Genomic DNA, 18,850 nt, shown 5'->3' on the forward strand with positions numbered 1-18,850 from the left:
TTCGCTTATCAGCGTCATAACGGGCACTTTATTCTCTGAGGACAAGGTCCCTGTTGCGAGTGGGTATTTTGTTTAAATCTTATGACGCAAATGTGAGCTGAATCTGGATGCCTTGTGGTGCAAAATTACGCTGATCTATCTACTTTGTGGTGCAAATGCTAGATGATGTCTATCTAGCTGTCTCTACTTTCTGACCCAAATCTGTCTGCATTGATCCTTTCAACGTTTTGATATAGAAATGTGCTGATCTCTCTACTAATGAAAATGTGAGGTGATTTTTCTACATTGTTGGGCAAATATGTGCGTGCTACTTTTCGCTTTCTTTCGTTCTCCCCTTCTCTATCTCGTGGTGCAGAACAGGGCCGCTCTTACCAGACGCACGGCCCGGTGCGAAAATAATAGCGGGACCAGGGCCAGAGCAGTCTTGATAATTTCAGGGCCTTTGCCTCGGGTTTTATATCTAATGTGCGAGAGGGGAATGGAAATTCAAAATAACTTTAAGGAGTAATTCAAGCACCCATGAAAATTAAGAATAAATGCAAGAAATAATTTCAGTACACATGAAAATTCAAAATAAAGGCAAGCGGTAATTACAGCGTCCATCAAAATTCAGAATAAATGAAATAAATAATTTTAGCACCAATTAAAATTCAGAATAAATGCAAGGAACAGTTCCAGGTATTGTTGAAAATTCAGAATTTCCAAAATCGTGAAAGTTCGGAAAATACCGGAATCATTTCCTTCTAGACGAAAAAGTAGAGTTCCATAAGTGATAAAAATAATTATTTTTTTGTAAGTGGGAGCCTCCCAAAATGCTTGGTCTGGTGTGACCGCACCTCTCACCCACCCATTAAGGGCGGCTCTGGAACAAATATGCACTTATTTCTTATTGCACATGTGTGCTGATCTTCCTACTTTTTGGTACAAATATGAGATGATGCTTTTACTCAATACTCAAAGTCCAATTAAGTCCTTAAAAGTTATTAAAATATGCTTAGATGATGAGGGGACTCAATTTGACCTGCAATATTCAAACTACATTTAAAATTCCCGTATGTTAGATTATAGCAGGGTTATAGCACACGATTCTGAGCCAGACAACATATTTTATGGCTGTCCACGTGTTCGGTTTTATAGACACGCTTGGGAAAGACTATTGGTTTAGAACCGACACATGCTCTTGAAGAACGGGGTGTGAACATAGTGCGTCCGTATTTCCGATTCTGGTTTAACCCGCGTCGTCTCCAATTGGTTGAAAACCCGAATTTCAACCTTTTTTTGCTTTATATTCGGGTTTTAACCAATCGGAAACGACGCGGGTTTCCAGAATCGAAAATACGGACGCACTATTTTCACACCATAAGTTCACACAACTCGTAATAATCGGAATCACTCGCACACAGGCGATGCGCTGCTACCGCGAGTAGTGTGGATGTGAGAGATAGTCAGTGGTCAAGCAACGTGTGTCAAACAGATCAGTGGCGCACGAGAGGCTCTTCTTCCAACGGACTCACGTGGACGGCGACTCCTTATCAGTTGACTGTTTGCTTTCTGGATAATTGATGCTTCGCCTTTCGGATCCTCCGGAGAAGAACTAGGGCTCTGTGGACGTAGACCAAAAACAAGTGGGGAAGAAAAAGCCATGCGAGTTCACTGACAAGCACGAATGAACGTGGTTGAGGTTTACTTCCTACCTAGTCAAGAACAGTTGAAAATTTTTGGTATAACTATTCAGTGTATTTCAAGAGGCCCTTCAACGTCATTTGGACAGTTTTTGAATGAACCCGAAGCCGTATATAAATGTGCACGGTAACAATTTAATTTAAAATATATTGCCTGTTCTCTAATATGCATGAGGCGGCACCATAACTGATGAGGTTTCATCGGGGATGAGAATCGTAGAATGAAGTCAATATGTATGAGGCATAAAGCATTCAGAAACGGAACTGCCCGTCAATTTAATAAACCGTGGGTCGTTCTTAGAGTTAGTCTCTCCGTTGATGTCGGTTTGAGTTTGCAAAATTAGTGTCAGGGAATCGGAGCAAAATCCACCCGCGAGTTATGTCCCTCGGTAATTGCATTACTCGCTCGAATTGGCAAATTAATCCTGACACACCGAGCGCCGCTTAAAAAAGCGCAAAGTTCGATATTGGATGAGGAATACATATATGTATTGTATGTATATATTATTGTGTTATCCCCGACTTATGATGCTTCATTTTTCATTGGTGTATTTATTATATGGTTATAAATGAAAACGTTTTCGAATACGTTGCTCTGCGATGTCATCATATTATTTCAAGGAGTCTAGACAGACACGACCGTCATTTGTGCATTAGCTATGATAGTGAAACTTTCGAATTTTTCGACTCCCCCATTGTGACTCCCCCTCACCCTGTGATCATATACACGAGACACCCTCATGAAAATAGTTATTGTATAAATCGAATAATATCTGAATATATATGTCTAACCACACTAAGCAGTCATGCATCGGCATCGTCGGCTAAACGCGATGCCCTTGAAAATATTAAGCGACAGCTCTGGAAGCCTTGAATACACACATTTTTAGCATCACTGAACTATGTATGAGAGCAATGTAAGGAGACCTACTGGGCAGCACCCTTCTAGTATACCCAGAAATTAAGAACTTAGTTTTCCGATACGGTCCGAGGGAAATCATCAATTTTACATTATTGTATGGCAGGAATGTTACACCAGTTGATTGCGAGTGAGCACTTCTGTTGTCACTGCATAACCCAAAAGATATTTTGGCTAATATCGTACTCGACGGGCCTTGATTTCATGTCATTCATATTATAATAACCCCGTCGCATACAAGAAGTAGATATTAAGAAAAATATATACGTATATCGTGATATATATATATCTTATCTTATCTGATATATATATCTTATCTTATCTGATATATATATCTTATCTTATCTGATATATATATCTTATCTTATCTGATATATATATCTTATCTTATCTGATATATATATATCTTATCTTATCTGATATATATATATATATATATATCTTATCTTATCTGATATATATATATATATATCTTATCTTATCTGATATATATATGTATATATCTTATCTTATCTGATATATATCTCAGTATCTTAGATTATATTGGATATATTGGCATTCATACAATAATTCTATCAAACATGAAAATATAGGGGCTGCTATTACATCGGCTAAAATTCACACCATTGTGCAGTACGGAAATGAGCAATATCTGGGTACTGCACCACCAATTCATGCTACTACTACTACTTGACCACACATGCAGTTCATACACATTGTTTTGCGAAATTTCTAACGAATCGGTACATGCCGGAATCAGCGCTGGACAAATCTATCTCCCGTCATGTCCGGAGAATGTAAAAATTTCGACCGAGCATGAACTTTTCTTCTACCACATGCCCGGTATATACAGTGAAACCTGTGACTAACGATACTTATACACAAGTTTATACTGTCTATAACGATAAACCTGCCTAAATGGTGTTTCCTTTGGTCCGGCAGAATTCATATTTAATATGAAATAACGCATACGCTCGAAATGTCAACGACAATATATTTCTATATCTGTCTATAACAATAGTTTTTCTAGGTCCCCAAAGTATCGTTATACGGAGGTTTTACTGTATAAAAAAGTTGAATACCTCTGTTGTTTTGTTTTCCATCGATTATCATGAAAGTCAAAATTTATCAGGCCAGTGTGGTCATGTGCTTTCATGCACTGCATCTGGGATCTTCACTTGATGAGCAGCGATGATCAAGAGAAAGACTTTTGTGTTGAAGACTACTCCTGATTAGGGCCGCAACTAGGAGGGGTGCTGAACCTGAGAGGACGAAAATTTTATTCTCAAATCTCTCCTTCAACATTACAAGGGGGAGCCAAAATGCGCACTTGCCCCGGGTGACCAAGCATCTAGTTAAGGCCCTGCTCCTGAACATTTATATGTGTCAGAAGGATGAATTGTTATTGTTGCCTTGAACATTAATGGATGAGTTTGAGCTCTATTCGCATTTCTCTACCGATAATTTTTGCATTTAAGAGAAATGCGTGTGAATATTGCACGAACGCTTACTCACCTGCTGTCACCTATTGGGTAAAAGCATGGCCATCGGTTATAATGCTTAAAATAAAATGCTTGTTGAATTTAAGCGATGTGCATCATGAAAAATAATATGGTGTAGAACTAGTATATTTCAGTTTTCTGCTGTATATACAGGTGTAAGTTTTATGCACCAAACTAGCGGTTACCGTGTATTTACATTTGCGTGTAAATGAGGGTTTAATAACATTGCTGTCTATGAAAGCTGGACAGGCCTGAAGAAAAACGATGACTTAACCGGAGTGACGACTTATAAGGGTGACGACTTAATGAGGTTTTACTGTATTTTTTTGCTGGTTCGTAAATTATTTTTGCTATTTTTTCCGGTTCGCGAAAATACGTAGAAACCAATTGAACTATTATATGACTCACTAGTTGATTTGGAGCTCTGCAACAAGAGATTCATTGTCATGGTCACTTCAGTCCTTTTACTATATCCATGCATCGTATTCGTTATCTTTGCCTTCATCATTAATGCCATATTAGTGTGTTAAAATCAAAATATACACGGTAGCTGAGATCTCAACCGCTAAAATCAGAGGTGTGATGCATGTCAAGACAAACAGTTTTCACAGCAGAACCCAGGATCGCCCACTTCTTCGAAGGATACGTGCGTATTTTTTGGGTTTTGGGGGAAATATTTTTGCCTTTTTATTCTCCGTGGTTTACTTTATACTAGTACATTTTCTTACTTTTTTTTTTTTTTTTTGGTGTCATTAGCTTGAATTGCATGTTGATATGCCATAAAGAAAATGTCATTTGCGATCATAGGTGCCATCAGAGAGAAATCGTGCATCTTTAACTATCACCCCTCTCTTTTTAGAGTTTTGAGACACCCTTTTGATATAACAACAATTTCACAGAAAATCTATGGAAAAGAGCATTCATGAAAACCAACAAGTAATAATGTCCGATAATAAAATAACGTTTGCTATCAGACAAACTGAATAACCACTTGGATAGACCAGAAATACCCAATAGACATCGTGAAAACCATTCAGCATCGAGAGACCCTGATACTATATTATCCGGTCTCGATAACGATACTTCTATACAAATTTTTCGAGAATTCAACCAGAAACCGAATAATATAAATATGTAACCGATCTGTTCGATCTTAATTGGTCTGATACTTGCATGGTAACGTTCATACAAGTTTCATACAGAGAGAGACTCTCGATATTAAAATTCTAATACATTCGAGACGGTGGAAAATTCATTTCGACTTGATGAAATATTAATTTTTGCCGATTTCCCGGGCGTAATGGGCATTTCGTTTCTCCGTGATCGATAGTAAACACGCCAAGTCACTCGCTGCGACCGAGTTGATGGTTGTTGAACGGTAATACAAACGTCACGTAACAAATATTTCGATACACGGCAGAAGATTCTGAACGAGGGCGAAATAAATTCCTCTTTAAAAGTGGGAATTTTACACTGGGGGGAAAGAGATTAAATTAAGAAAAGTCTCGAGAGGGAGGAGAGAACGTGATGTTATGTGAATGAATCAGGTGTGTGTTACGTTCAGACTTCAGACACAGTATGTCTTGGAGTTTAGAAATTGCTGTAAGTTGGAATGATTAATTCATCGACTTGAGACAAACCTATTATTCGAGGGTGATGCCACTCTTCGCTTTCCATACGAAGGTCTTTAACAGGTGGCTGATGCAAAAGTATATTTAGAAAAGAGTGAAAAGACTGAAAATTTAACTGTCTATATGCGGGGAAATCGAACCCACGTGCTCTCACTTGCCGTGTGTCCGCCCAAGATCACTAGACTACACAGGCAATGAATATCTCAATCTTTCCTTAGAACTCGTGTGAACTGGACGGGACCGTGCATGGACGGTCGGACCTAACTCGGGCCAAAGCTCACAATTGCTGGCACTGCCACCAGGTGCCACCCGCATATATAGGCGGTTGAATTTTCTCTTTCCTGAATTTTCTCTTCTCTTCGCATGAGCCAGCTGTTAAAAATCTTCGTAAGCCTATTATTGAACTTGAGGAAATAAATATACAGAGCAGGGACGCCGGAACATATATGCTCATGTTGCTAAAGCAACACCAATCACTTGAATGATATTGTTTAGCAACACCAATCATCATTCAAATGTAGCTCATTCCTCCTCAGTTCGGGCGATGGGAAATTTACCAAAACGGGACATTTTTGTTGAATGTGTGATGTATGGTCTTCATACAAGTGAACAATATGTTCACTACTCGAGCAATACCAAACATTTTTGACTTTCGGCGTCCCTGATACAAGTATTAACAATTATTTTGTGACATACTGTATTTTTTTCACCCACACATTTCGAGCATTTTTTTAAATTAGCAACATTCCTGTACGCCGAACGGTTGATGAGGTAAACGCCGCACATTAGGATTTGCAGGACACCCTGTATAAATACATTTGAATTCAAATATTTTGTATTTGGACCTATAATTCGGATACTTTGCACAATATTCTGATACTTTGCACAATATTCTGATACTTTGCACAATATTCTGATACTTTGCACAATATTCTGATACTTTGCACAATATTCTGATACTTTGCACAATATTCTGATACTTTGCACTATAATTCAAATAATTTGCACTATAATTCAAATAATTTGCACTATAATTCAAATAATTTGCACTATAATTCAAATAATTTGCACTATAATTCAAATAATTTGCACTATAATTCAAATAATTTGCACTATAATTCAAATAATTTGCACTATAATTCTGATACTAATAATTTGATGAACTAGCCCCCGGATGAGGTAACATCTATATATTTGAGTACAACCCAAAACATCTTAACACTGTTAAAACTGTATAATAAATTGTAATTACCCCCCCCCCCGTATGTATCAGCCTTCACTTATAGAATTGGTGTACGCAAAAGAGTGACTGAAATTGGGGTTATAACCCCTCCCCGAGTCTTTATTGAATATATTGCTATTTTAGAGAGGAATGTACGTAAAGACGGTCCCTTCAGAAGAAATGTATTTTGAACCCCCCCCCCCCCCGAGAAAATCCTGCGTACACCTATTCACTGTAGTGATTATCTTTGTACATATTTTGATTCACTCAAGATCCCGCCGTAGCGAAAAATAAAGAAAAACTGGCAATTTGTTAATGACCGGTTTTATTATGTTATAATTAATCGTTGCAAAAACTCCGATGGATTTCAGCGTTGCACTATTAATCGGATACTTAGTGGAAAGTACCCATTCTGCATGGTGTATTTTCTGATAGCAAAGCTGATAATATGTAAAATATGTTATCCCTTATTATATATATATAAAAATTTCTAAAAAAGTAATATGCAGAGTGGGTATTGATCAACAGGGTATCCCTAAAATTCATAAATAGTTTGAAAATTCGTTAAAATGAAAGAGAATTCATGTATTTCAATGCATTTTGTGAAAAAGTTATTCTCTCTTACACACACATGGCAACAGAAAAAAATATATATAGTTTAAATTTTGATCTGCAGATGGCGGTGCTCAACAAAAAAATGAAAATCTGAGTCCTGCAAAATCCAGGATGTGCTCATTTTTGAATTTGGCTGCTACTGGCGCTTACATAAGGTTTCCATTGTGATATTGGCTGGTGGACAAGCGGTTTTTTCCCCCAGCCACGAATCGCTGTGATTTGCTTTCAGATAGCATTCTTTACCAAAAGAAATTATTAAATAATTTTTTACCTGTACCAATAAAAATCTCACTTCATGAGAATAACTTTTCAAATTTACCAATTCCTTCAATTTTCATGAATTTTTAAACCATTTACAAACCCGTGGGACACCCTGTATATCAGCTTGAAATACCCAATGAAAATTTTGTACATAATATGGTGTTCATTATTTTCGGTATCGTTGAGATTTTGTCTTATTTTTAATGAAATTTTCACTTGTTAGAGTTTTCAGTGCAATGAAATTTTCGCTTGTTAGAGTTTTCGAATAAGCTACTGTTAAAATTTTTGTTGTTAGGATTTCAATGCTGTTGAGATTTTGCCGTTTTTAGGATCTTAGGATTTTATTATTTTTGAGGTTTTTAGTAATGTCGGGTTTTCGGTATCTTAACTTGAAGAGAATTTTGGTCTGTCTGCATTTCTATTGTCAGGATTTGTCGTAATTTCAGCATTTTGGGATTCTGGCATGGTGGAGATTTCGGCAGCTGATCAGAGTTTTGGCTTGTCGCATGTCGGTATTGTAGCGGTCATTGTAGAGATTTTTCAGTATATTGTGGACTGTTAGGTTCCAGTTGTCAGAATTTTCTCTTGTCGAGATTTCAGCTGTCAAAATTTTTCTGTAGGGATTTCGACTCGGTTCCGGTTCGGCGACATATTTCAGTGGCAATGAACTGTACGGTCACCTACAGCAGTGAATGGTAAAAAGTTTGTCGGATTTCTATCGATATCGACAATTTCTGATAAATATTGTATTATTATCGATATTCAGAGGAGAAAATGCCAGTGCTGCCAGATTTCCTTCTACAGAATATTATCTGGAACATAAAGAATTCACAAACGACATTGAAAATCAAGAGATATGCGTCTAATAGTGTTGAGCAACGCATTGTTCAGCAACCATGGTTACCACAAAGAAACATACTGTTGAGGGTAGCATACAACTGTTGTCGGGTATTTTGCAATATTAAGATGCATGCCCCTCCCCCCTACATACTGGAGCAGAACAATAGTTGCTGAATAATCATCATAAACGTCATTCTTGTGGCGAATGATCATTTTAGTGAAGGAATCCTTTTTATTGGAGATTGCTCAATTTTACCGTAGATACCTGACAAAACAGTGGTTCTCAAATGGTGTGCCGTGGCACCACAGCGTGCCGTGAGATCGCGTTCAGTGTTTTCTTCTTTGACTGATGACATGGGACTATTGTTGTCACTGTTTCATCGATTAGTTTGTCATTTACTGCCATAAAGACAGGAATCAGGTTGAAAAATTGAAGGTTTTAAAACAATAGTTGTGTTCACTAAGTAATAGTATTTTTGTTATTGATTATCAGATCGCATTTCTCAATGGTTTACGACCGAAAAAGACAGAATACACCAATGTTTTGCTTCATATTTCGATTTTTGAGGTGAAGGTATCGGTATTTGTAAATTGGTCATCTACCATTGGCTGATTGGGTGAATGGAATATTGAAAATGGCACAAATAATTACTTTTGTCACTGACAATAATTTTGAAGACTGCACTGCTAATAACTTTGAGAATTTTCAGAATATAAGTCGCGTATCTAGACATTTAATATATATAAGCTGCTCACCTGTAGTACCAAAGGATGTTTAGAGGTGTTGCGAGTTCGATACTCGGTGCGTCCTTGTCAGAAAAATTTCCTGACACAGGGGTACAACGAAAACGGCGAGAGGAAAAAAACTGCTATCGAAGGGAGTCCCTCATCGAGGGGTTAGCGCACTAACCTCTCTGTGAGTATGAAAGTTGGCTGCCGTTTGGAATCGGCAATAAATTTATCTTGAAAAGAAAAGAGCATTCAGACAGTATAAAAGTGAACGAGGTGACCTATCATTGTTTACTGATAAAAGAAGACTATTGAAGACAGCGATAAGGGATAGTAAAAAGGAAGTTGAATCTAATTTGGCAAATAACACTAGCTCTTACCCAAAATAATTTTTTCGATACGTCAATAATGGATGTAAGGGAACAGTTGCCCCCCCCCCCCAGATATTCTTTATACGGGTGTTGCATGGGGTAATAAAACCCTCAACGATATTCAAGTAGAAGACGTGGAGGTCCTAAATCTTCTAAGAAATGTATGTGCGAGCAAAGCACCAGGACCAGATGATATCGATCCCATGGTCCTCAGGGAATGTGCTAATGAATTGTTGGGGCCAGTTGCACAGATATACAGGAGTAGTGTTGCTGAGGTTATCGTCCCAAGAGATTGGAAACTTGCTAACATTGTTCCGATATTTAAGAAGGGTAGTAGAGAAGCTGTGTCCAATTATCGTCCAGTGAGTTTGACGAGCTCCCTCTCGAAAATTTTGGAAATTATCATCAAAAGGCAGTTTATGAAGTGGATAGACGAGAATAATGTATTGTCGGATAATCAGCATGGGTTCAGGAAGAGGAAGTCATGTGTAACTAACCTCCTTTGCTTCTATGATCACGTGACCAAGGCTTTGGGTAAGAGCAAAAATGTAGACGTTGTTTACCTTGATTTCCAGAAGGCATTCGATCGGGTCCAACATGGCAAACTCTTGAAGCGTTTACGCGAGCTTGGAATTGGGGGCAACTTGCTGAATTGGATAGAATCGTGGTTAAGAGATAGGTCACAACGAGTAATGGTGAACGGGGAATTGTATGCTTGGACAGGCGTCACAAGCGGAGTTCCTCAAGGAAGTGTCCTTGTCCCCATACTTTTTTCACTTTCTATCGATCAGGGTATCGATGGGATTACTAGCAAATTCGCAGATGATGTGAAGCTAATGGGGGTAATCGGGAATCGAAACGATAGGGAGTTGCTCCAGACCAACTTAAACAGGATTGCAGCATGGGCAAATGAATGTAGCATGACGTTTAGCGTTGATAAGTGCATGGTCGCTCATTTTGGTTCGAGTAACCCACGGTTCTCTTACGAGTTGAATGGTGTCACTATCCCGGATGCAACTAGGGTCACCGATTTGGGAATTCTAATTGACGAGAGGCTTAGGTTTTCTGAACATTGTTTAGCGGTGGTCAAAAAAGCGAATAGAATGCTTGGTCCCATTTTCGAAAAGGTCTCTTCGCGTTCTCCTAAAGTCATTCATCCGCTTTTGCAAGGCTTAGTCCGTCCTGGACTGTAGTATGCTGTGAGGTTTTTTAGACCATACCTACAGAGGGACATAGACTTGGTTGAAGGAATGCAGAGAAGAGCTACGCGTGTCCTTATTGGCACACGGGGCTTGAGTTATGGAGAGAGACTTCATTTTTTGAATAAGTTTACATTGGATGAACGCAGGTGTCGAGGAGATATGATCGAAGTGTTCAAAATTTTCAATGGGATGGACGATGACCTTTTAGTACACCGCCAATCGACTGCTTTTACAAGGAGACACCAGTATCGATTGGTGAGGGACAATGCAAGGCTATGGTGTCGCAGGGAATTTTTCTCTAATAGGGTTGTTAATAAATGGAATAGCTTACCCCCGGAGGTAGTAAATTGTAACACACAATTGATACGTTGAAAAAGAAATACGTTTAACATGTTGGGGTAAATCGAGAAGCTACCCATACTTAGAATAAGACAACCATAAGTATTCTTTATGGGCATTGTATAATATTTTATCATGTGTATATATTGTTTACAAGTTTTGTTAATTGCATTTTTAATCGGGTTGCTATATTTTTGAAATATATGACATCCATATTTTTATGGGCATCTTTTTCTCAGCCACCTCGTTGGGCATTTTGCCTGTTGTGGCGTTGTATTTGTATTACAAATTACCGGAAATTGGCTGAGAGGAAGGTTTCTTGGCTTCACTGATTTCGGTTTTCAAAATGAAATTCATTGTTTCATTTTGTGGTTTCAGACAATTTAAAAATTAGTTTAAATTGAGTGAATAATTTTTATTTTAGATTACCCATGGCTTCCTCGGCAAAAAAAAAAATGTCGACAATACTCAGTCGAGTATCTTGGTTATGGATTCATTCCATCACCACAAGAGAAAACATTGCCTCTGTGTTTGTTATGCATGAACGCGCTTTCCAATGAAAGCATGCGTCTGTGTAAGTTGCAAAAGCATCTGGAATCGTCTCATAAAGACAAGAAGGACAAACCATTACAGTATTTTCAAGTATTGAGGGATAAATTTGAAACAAGATCGACAGTATTGTATCGACAATGTTTTCTCTGAAATCGATTGTGAATGAAAAAGGTTTGACAGCGTCTTACGAGATATCAAAACTGATAGCCAAGGAAAACAAACCTCACACTATTGGGGAATCACTGATTTTGCCAGCAGTGTCGGTGGTAATCAAAACTGTCATGAACCAAAATGCTCGTGAAGTTATTGAATCCATTCCTTTGAGCAATTCAACAGTGTCGAAACGAATTGATGAAATGGCAGAAGATGTAGAAAACCAACTCATCTCCCAATTGAAAACCATGAAATTTGCTCTGCAAATTGATGAATCTACATTACCCGATAACGCTGCAATACTGATGGCCTATGTTAGATATTTGCATGACAACAAATTGAAATAAGAAATGCTATTTGCACGCAAACTTAAAACAGGTACTAAAGGAGAAACAATTTTTGAAGAGATTAAATCATATTTCAAAGAAAAAGATATCCCTCGTCAGAACATTTTAGCCTGTGCTACAGATGGGGCCGCTGCTATGACGGGAAGATACAGAGGATTCATTGCGTATTTGAAAAGTGTTGTACCAGAAGTGTTTTGCATTCACTGCATAGTTCACAGACAACACTTGGTTTCAAAAAAACTGGCAGGTCGTTTGCACGAGTCACTTCAGATCGTAATAAAAGCATTCAACTGTATCAAATCAAGCGCTCTTCAAGACCGCCTGTTTCGACAGCTATGTGAAGACAATGGTGAGGACTTCACACATTTGTTGATGCATACTGAAATACGTTGGCTGTCCAAGGGTAACTGCCTTTCCCGTTTTGTCACCCTCTGGCAATCAATTGTTACATTCTTCGAAGACAAGGAAATGGGAGATAAATTGATCGCAAATAAGTGTGACATATTTTACCTAAGTGATGTCTTCGAAAAGCTCAATTCCTTGAATAAAATGTTACAGGTTAGCCACTGTGACATTTTTTCGAGCAAAGAAATCATCACTGGTTTTCTAAAAAAGTGAAGTTGTATGCTGCCAGTGTTGGACGGCGAGAGTTCGCCCAGTTTCCTTCCTTGGCAGTAATCAGCCATGAACTGAAAGACGATGATGTAATTGTGTACGTGGGCCATCTAAAGCAACTCCATAGTGACATGGAAATTCGTTTCCATGATCTGCTCGAAATGAAAATTCCTTCCTGGGTGGTTAATCCACTTATTGTGGATGTCGAAGATGTTGATATTTCACTACAAGAAGCGCTGATTGACTTACAAAGCAGCATGGCAGCAAAATTATCTTTCGATAAGGATAAACACAATTTTTGGAGTGCTGCTTCTAAAAACTTCCCACAGCTTTGGGATAAAGTAAAGTTATTTTTCATGGCGTTTCCGACTTCTTACCTAGTAGAATCGAGGTTTAGTCGTGTGAACAATTTGCTCAGCAAAGCAAGAAATCGCCTCAACATAATGGACAGAGGTGATTTACGTTTATCCCTCACATCGATAGAACCAGACATAAAGAAACTTGTTTCTGGTCATCAAGACCCCCTTTGCTTGTTACAACAGTGTAATCATTCTAAAAGTCATTCTAGAGGTGCAGAATCATTTTAGCGGAAGAATGATTTTCTAGGAAAGATTGTTCAATTCCCCTGTGACTATCTGATAGAACAGTGATTCCCAAACTGTCTGCCGTAGCACTACAGGGTGCTGTTAGATCATTTAGTATTTTTTATAAGATGAATTATACTGAAAGTAAGTTGGCTACAGTGTTGTTCCATTCCATTAATAAATAATCCCGACATTATAAAAAGTTCGGGTCCCCATTGGTCAGTTACGCGATTCTGAGCTGCGCAAAACCGTTTTTGTTGGGGTGACTTAGAAAAAATGGCAATTGCAATAACCCGTGCTGTGTTAGACACACCTCAAAACCGTATTATTATTATTTTTTTTCACAGGTTGAAGCTGCGTAGCGCTGTGGGTGTGGATCCTGCTTAAGATACCAATAAAGTTCCTTGATACTGCGAAATATTTCGAATTATTATCCCGTAACTCCCCTCTCCCCCCCCCCAAAAAGGATTCCGCCTAAACGTTAAACGCTTGGGAATCCCTAGTACGACTAAGGATTACGTATATACCAGCCACGTTTATGTGTCATTACAGGAAAGATGTAAAACATTCTGTTGACGGGAGACGAGGGTAAGAGAGTGAGTCCTGCCACCATCCCGTCCATGTTTCGTATGTTTTTAACAGTTTCCGAAAAGTGAGACACACACGCACAAAGTTTTTGATTCAAGGGATGCTCACATGTGGAAACGATATCGGAAACGCGCAATAAAAGCGCTCTCCTCCACACGCTCCTATCAGGATTCTCAAGATAGGTCGAGGGGAAGAGCGCGAGTAATAAAAACCTCTCGTTTCAGAGGAAACACTTGTGCTAACACATATAGCCAAGCAAGCGTCTTACAACGTCAGCACCGACGTATAGGACGCATAAGTTATATCCTAGACGCATGTTTGCCCCCCCCCTCCCTCCCTCCCTCAAATCCCTTTTGGGATTATTACTTGAATTCTCGAACTCCTTGATGCTTGCTTCTCGTGTGCGAACATAATACTCGTATATGTATTAAAGACTATATTTACTAACTATATTAGAATAAGGTACTGCAGAGTACTAATAAGAATGAATTCGCTGTATGTATCACATAAGAAGAAAAAGTTCTCAAAGTGAAAATGAACACATTTCATGAAAATGAACATATTTCATGAAAAACTGTTAAAAAAGAATTGTGAGGAAAAATTTATAGCTTGAAATTTCATGATTTCATTATGTTTTTTTTTTCACTGAAACATGCAAACATCATTAACCAAGAGCGTGGCAACCCCCCCCCCCCCCTTTGCGGGACGATTAGTTTCTACCTATCCCTTACATTATTTACAGATTTTGATACAGTAAAAACACATGAGGACAACGGCGGGACAACAAAAAAAAAATCCGTCCGCTAATTGGGTTTATTTTTTTCACAGTTTTGACAAATTTTGGCCGTAAAAGAGGAGTGACCGCATGCGAGAGGTGACCGTTAAGAGAGGTTTTAAATGTGGTTCAAGTGCAGTTCATTTATTATTACAATGACTACGGCTCCACCCAAATGGCACACCTGTCGCACCCTGCATGGGTGGCTCTGCAAATATACTGTTATAATCCAGCCGCCTTAATCTCGACGTTATTTCGGAGCATTGTCAACACGAGTGAGTTTTTAACTTCTTTTGGCACGAAGCGCATTTGAATAATTCGCTCGCACGGAAGAGAGCGGTTGTAAATAATCAAAATTATTAACTTCCATCGAATTCGTTTTTCGGCATCACGGTTTTGCGATCTCCGCGGCCCCACTAAAAGCAAAAATCATCAATCAAAATCAGCGTTCGCAATAATTTTACCTTAAATCATTAAAATAATGTCGACGTTCTATATAGGGCAGTGTTTCCCCCACTTATTTGATGTCGTGGACCCCCCCCCCCGTAGTAAAAGTCACTGCTCCAAGGACCCCGCGGTAGTGTCAGAAGGCCAATTTCGGCATAAAAAACCTGAATAAATTACAATTTCACAGTACAAAATGTATCACTCATGCAAAGGTATCCTACATAAATAATCCACGTGTTCTGTTCCAAGAAACCCTTTCAGTACCAAAAAAGTTCTCTGGAGCATTTCATAACTTTTAGCCACTATTATTTGGGATTAATTTTTCCCGGAACCCCTTGTGATTTCACGGGAAACGTTAAGGTTACGCTTAACATCGGATGAGAAATGCTGATCTGCACGCAGATGAAAGAGGGAGGGAGGGGACGTCTGGTGCCCAAGAGCTGGACCAGGTAGGTTTACTTCTTTTCCGCTAAAAATTACGTGGAGGGATCACCAAAATGTGTGCTAGGGCCCCATGCTCCCCCCCCCAAGGCTCCAGCCCTGGGTCCGGGATGATTTTCATCATTTTTTTGTTTTTTCCATGCTATAAATTTATCATAAATTGGCCCGTGAAAGTCTGGTGGGGGCCCGTAAAAGATCCCAGCCTAGGGGCCCTGCTTCAGGATGTGGGGGCCATGCTGGGCCCTGGGAGACGTGCTAGTTGCGGCCCTGGATCAACGTATCGATAGGAAAATGTATAAAAAAAAACACAATTATTCCATGTTCAGTGAATTGAGTAACAAAATTGGATTGAATGCATGCATTGATAGAAGATTCTGAAACTCAATATTGCTATTCACACACAAAAAAGGGACACTTTCGCATATTTCTACAAATTTTTGCATTTCTAAAATTATATGAAATGATTATGCTAAGCTACTTTCATGATGGGTAAACAGCATATGCATAAAATAACTCACATGGACAGGTGATAGGTCAGCGCTTTCCATCCTCTCGGACGCTCCAGGAAGTTGTGGGTCTGCTGCTGCAACCTACGGCGTTTCTGGTCCTTCCGGCTCTTCCTAGATTCGACAGGACGTCCGAGCAAATTGACGCGCGCGTTCGAATCCCCAGAATAGTACGAATCGTCCCCTTTACCAGTCATCTGACGATCTTTCGACGACGACGACGTACCACCACCACCGCCACCACAACCGAAGCGTACTTTGGGCGAGCGACTGTCTTCAAACTTACCGCCCAGGTCTATGAGCTCGATGAAGGCGACTTGGACCTCACCACAACCACCGCCAGATCTCGAGCTCGACATGCTGCTGGACATGACAGACGGGGAACCAACGCCAGCGTGCACTGGCAATCTGCCACATACACGTGATGATCGCGGCTGCTGCTGCTGCTGGTCGTGGTGATGGTAAAGGTCATTACACGACTTCTTGCCTGTGGCCGTTTCGCTGCCGAAGCTGGTGGAAGTTGCACGGACCGAAGAGTTGGAGGAGGAGGAGTTGGCAGTTTTCACTGACATCACCATAGACACAGAGACAAAAACAAGCTTCATTTCTTTCCCTCGCAATGACGATGATGATGTTGATGGTGGTGTCGGTGGTGGACGCTGTCAGAACCTGCGCACGCGAAATTTTTCCATTTTGTCTCTTTTTGTATTCCATGGAGACTATTTTTTTTTTTTATGGTGATTATTATTATTATTGCTGCTATATATGCTCTTCTCTCTCTCTCTCTCTCTCTCACTCTTTGGTTATTATTTTCTCCGGCATGTAATATGTGTGCCACTCACTCTCTCAGAGAGAGAGAGAGAGCGATTCTCCTCTCGCTCACTCTCACGATTCCTCATTTCCCCGGTTTTTGCTCAGGAAACTCGGTCGCCAGTCCCGGAAACTTTCATGCCGCCAGTAATCGCCAACATACAAACTCTTGAGAATGCGTGTGTGTGTGTTTGTGAGTCCCCACGCCCGTTTCTTTTCACTCATTTTTATTTTCTGATACTTTCACGGCAGTAAATGGAAATTACGTGTAAAATATTCATGTCATAAATTCTCGAAACCCTTTTATTGTAATTTTTTCCCATGTGCTTTTTTTTTTATCGCGCGTTTGGCGGAAAAATAACGTTAATGAAGATATTATCATAATTTCCGTCTTCTAAAAATAACCGGTAGATACAAACGCTGTGTTTTTTTCCGTCATTGAATTTTTATCGATTTCGTATCTCGTATAACAAGATATTGTGGCTTATCTATAGCACGTGACGTGAGACGAAATCTATTTTTTAATATAATTAAATAATAATTTATAACGTGCAATTTTTATGGTATTTTTGAAAATTATGCTCTGAGAATTTTCCATCTCACATTGAAACTTATCGAATAACTTATAAATGAACTTAAGAGAGACATCATATCAGAAGATGCCACAGAATATTTATTCCACGTTACTTAATGGCATGTGACCTTCATCCCCATATTGAAATTTTCTCTCGCAAATGTGGATGCAAAATAATGCTGTAAGCGAATTTCTAATTGAAATAATTCATGAACATAGCAATTTCATTAAATCACATGGATATTTAACATCATAAAATAGTTAATTAAAAGCAAAATGTACCGATTGCCTTTATTTAACTGTCATTTTTAAGCAGATGAAATCTCGCGTTGTCACCTTGAATGTTAATTCGGATCCCCTCAATTCGGCGCGATTTTAAAAATCTCTAACCACGTAAAATTTCAGCAGCTCTCGCAAAATTTACGCCGACTTATTCTAAACAAAAAGGAATTGTTCTTATGTATCCGTATTTTGTAAGGAAGTGACACTTAAGATACACTATAATATTGAAAAAAATATTGTAAAAATGAGTTTTTCCACCATTCATTTGACATTTATATTCAAATACACACGGGATATTAGAAGGTTAAATAATGATCTGATTATATCGATTAAATAATTAAATAATGCTTGCATAACTTTTTATGATCAAAACGAAATCATGCAGCAAGATACCGATTCTTGTTTGAGAAATCCGTGAAATATTTATGAATTCAAAAAAAAAGAAAAGAAATTGGAATTTAAGAATTTTATAATAATTGAAATACCTAACACAAAATAGTGTAATTAACTCAGCGAATTAACTTACAGTTTATTTTCTATGCAGTGGCACTGCTATGTATCTTGTTAAACATATGCAAACCACATAGTGCCTATTAATCCGTTAATTATATTTTTTTTTTATAATTAATTTTGTGCACTTTACGCGATAGAGCGAATATAGTCCTCCTACCACGAGATGAGATTTGGCTGCGGCACGTCGTGTCACGTCAAACGATTCTATTTTATCCTAGAAGGACATGCCAATCGTGAAAGCTCAGCCACTGACGAACTTTTCTCGATGTGCAATCGTTTTACCAAAAAAAATTGAATAAAATCATCCGACGTGACGTGACATGACGCAGCGAAAATTCATCTCGTCGTCG

General features: G+C 38.8%; 1 protein-coding gene across 2 annotated transcripts in view; it reads right to left on the bottom strand.

Annotated features, from left to right (window-relative positions):
* KCNQ (KCNQ potassium channel) overlaps window positions 1-17,291 on the bottom strand; it is a 258,735-nt gene extending 241,444 nt beyond the window's left edge. The window contains exon 1 of one of the 2 annotated variants that reach the window (XM_089235148.1): window positions 16,334-17,291. In XM_089235148.1, coding sequence (XP_089091274.1) covers window positions 16,334-16,926 — 593 coding nt within the window. In that variant the 5' untranslated portion in view covers window positions 16,927-17,291. The remainder of the gene's footprint in view (window positions 1-16,333) is intronic. The other variant, XM_089235147.1, reaches the window with a different exon arrangement.
* Window positions 17,292-18,850: the final 1,559 nt, after the last annotated feature.

This window comes from Pholcus phalangioides, unplaced genomic scaffold, assembly GCF_987345545.1.
Source record: "Pholcus phalangioides strain wild (caught in Gottingen) unplaced genomic scaffold, Ppha-v1.0 ptg000008l_1, whole genome shotgun sequence".
NCBI classification, from domain to species: domain Eukaryota; kingdom Metazoa; phylum Arthropoda; class Arachnida; order Araneae; family Pholcidae; genus Pholcus; species Pholcus phalangioides.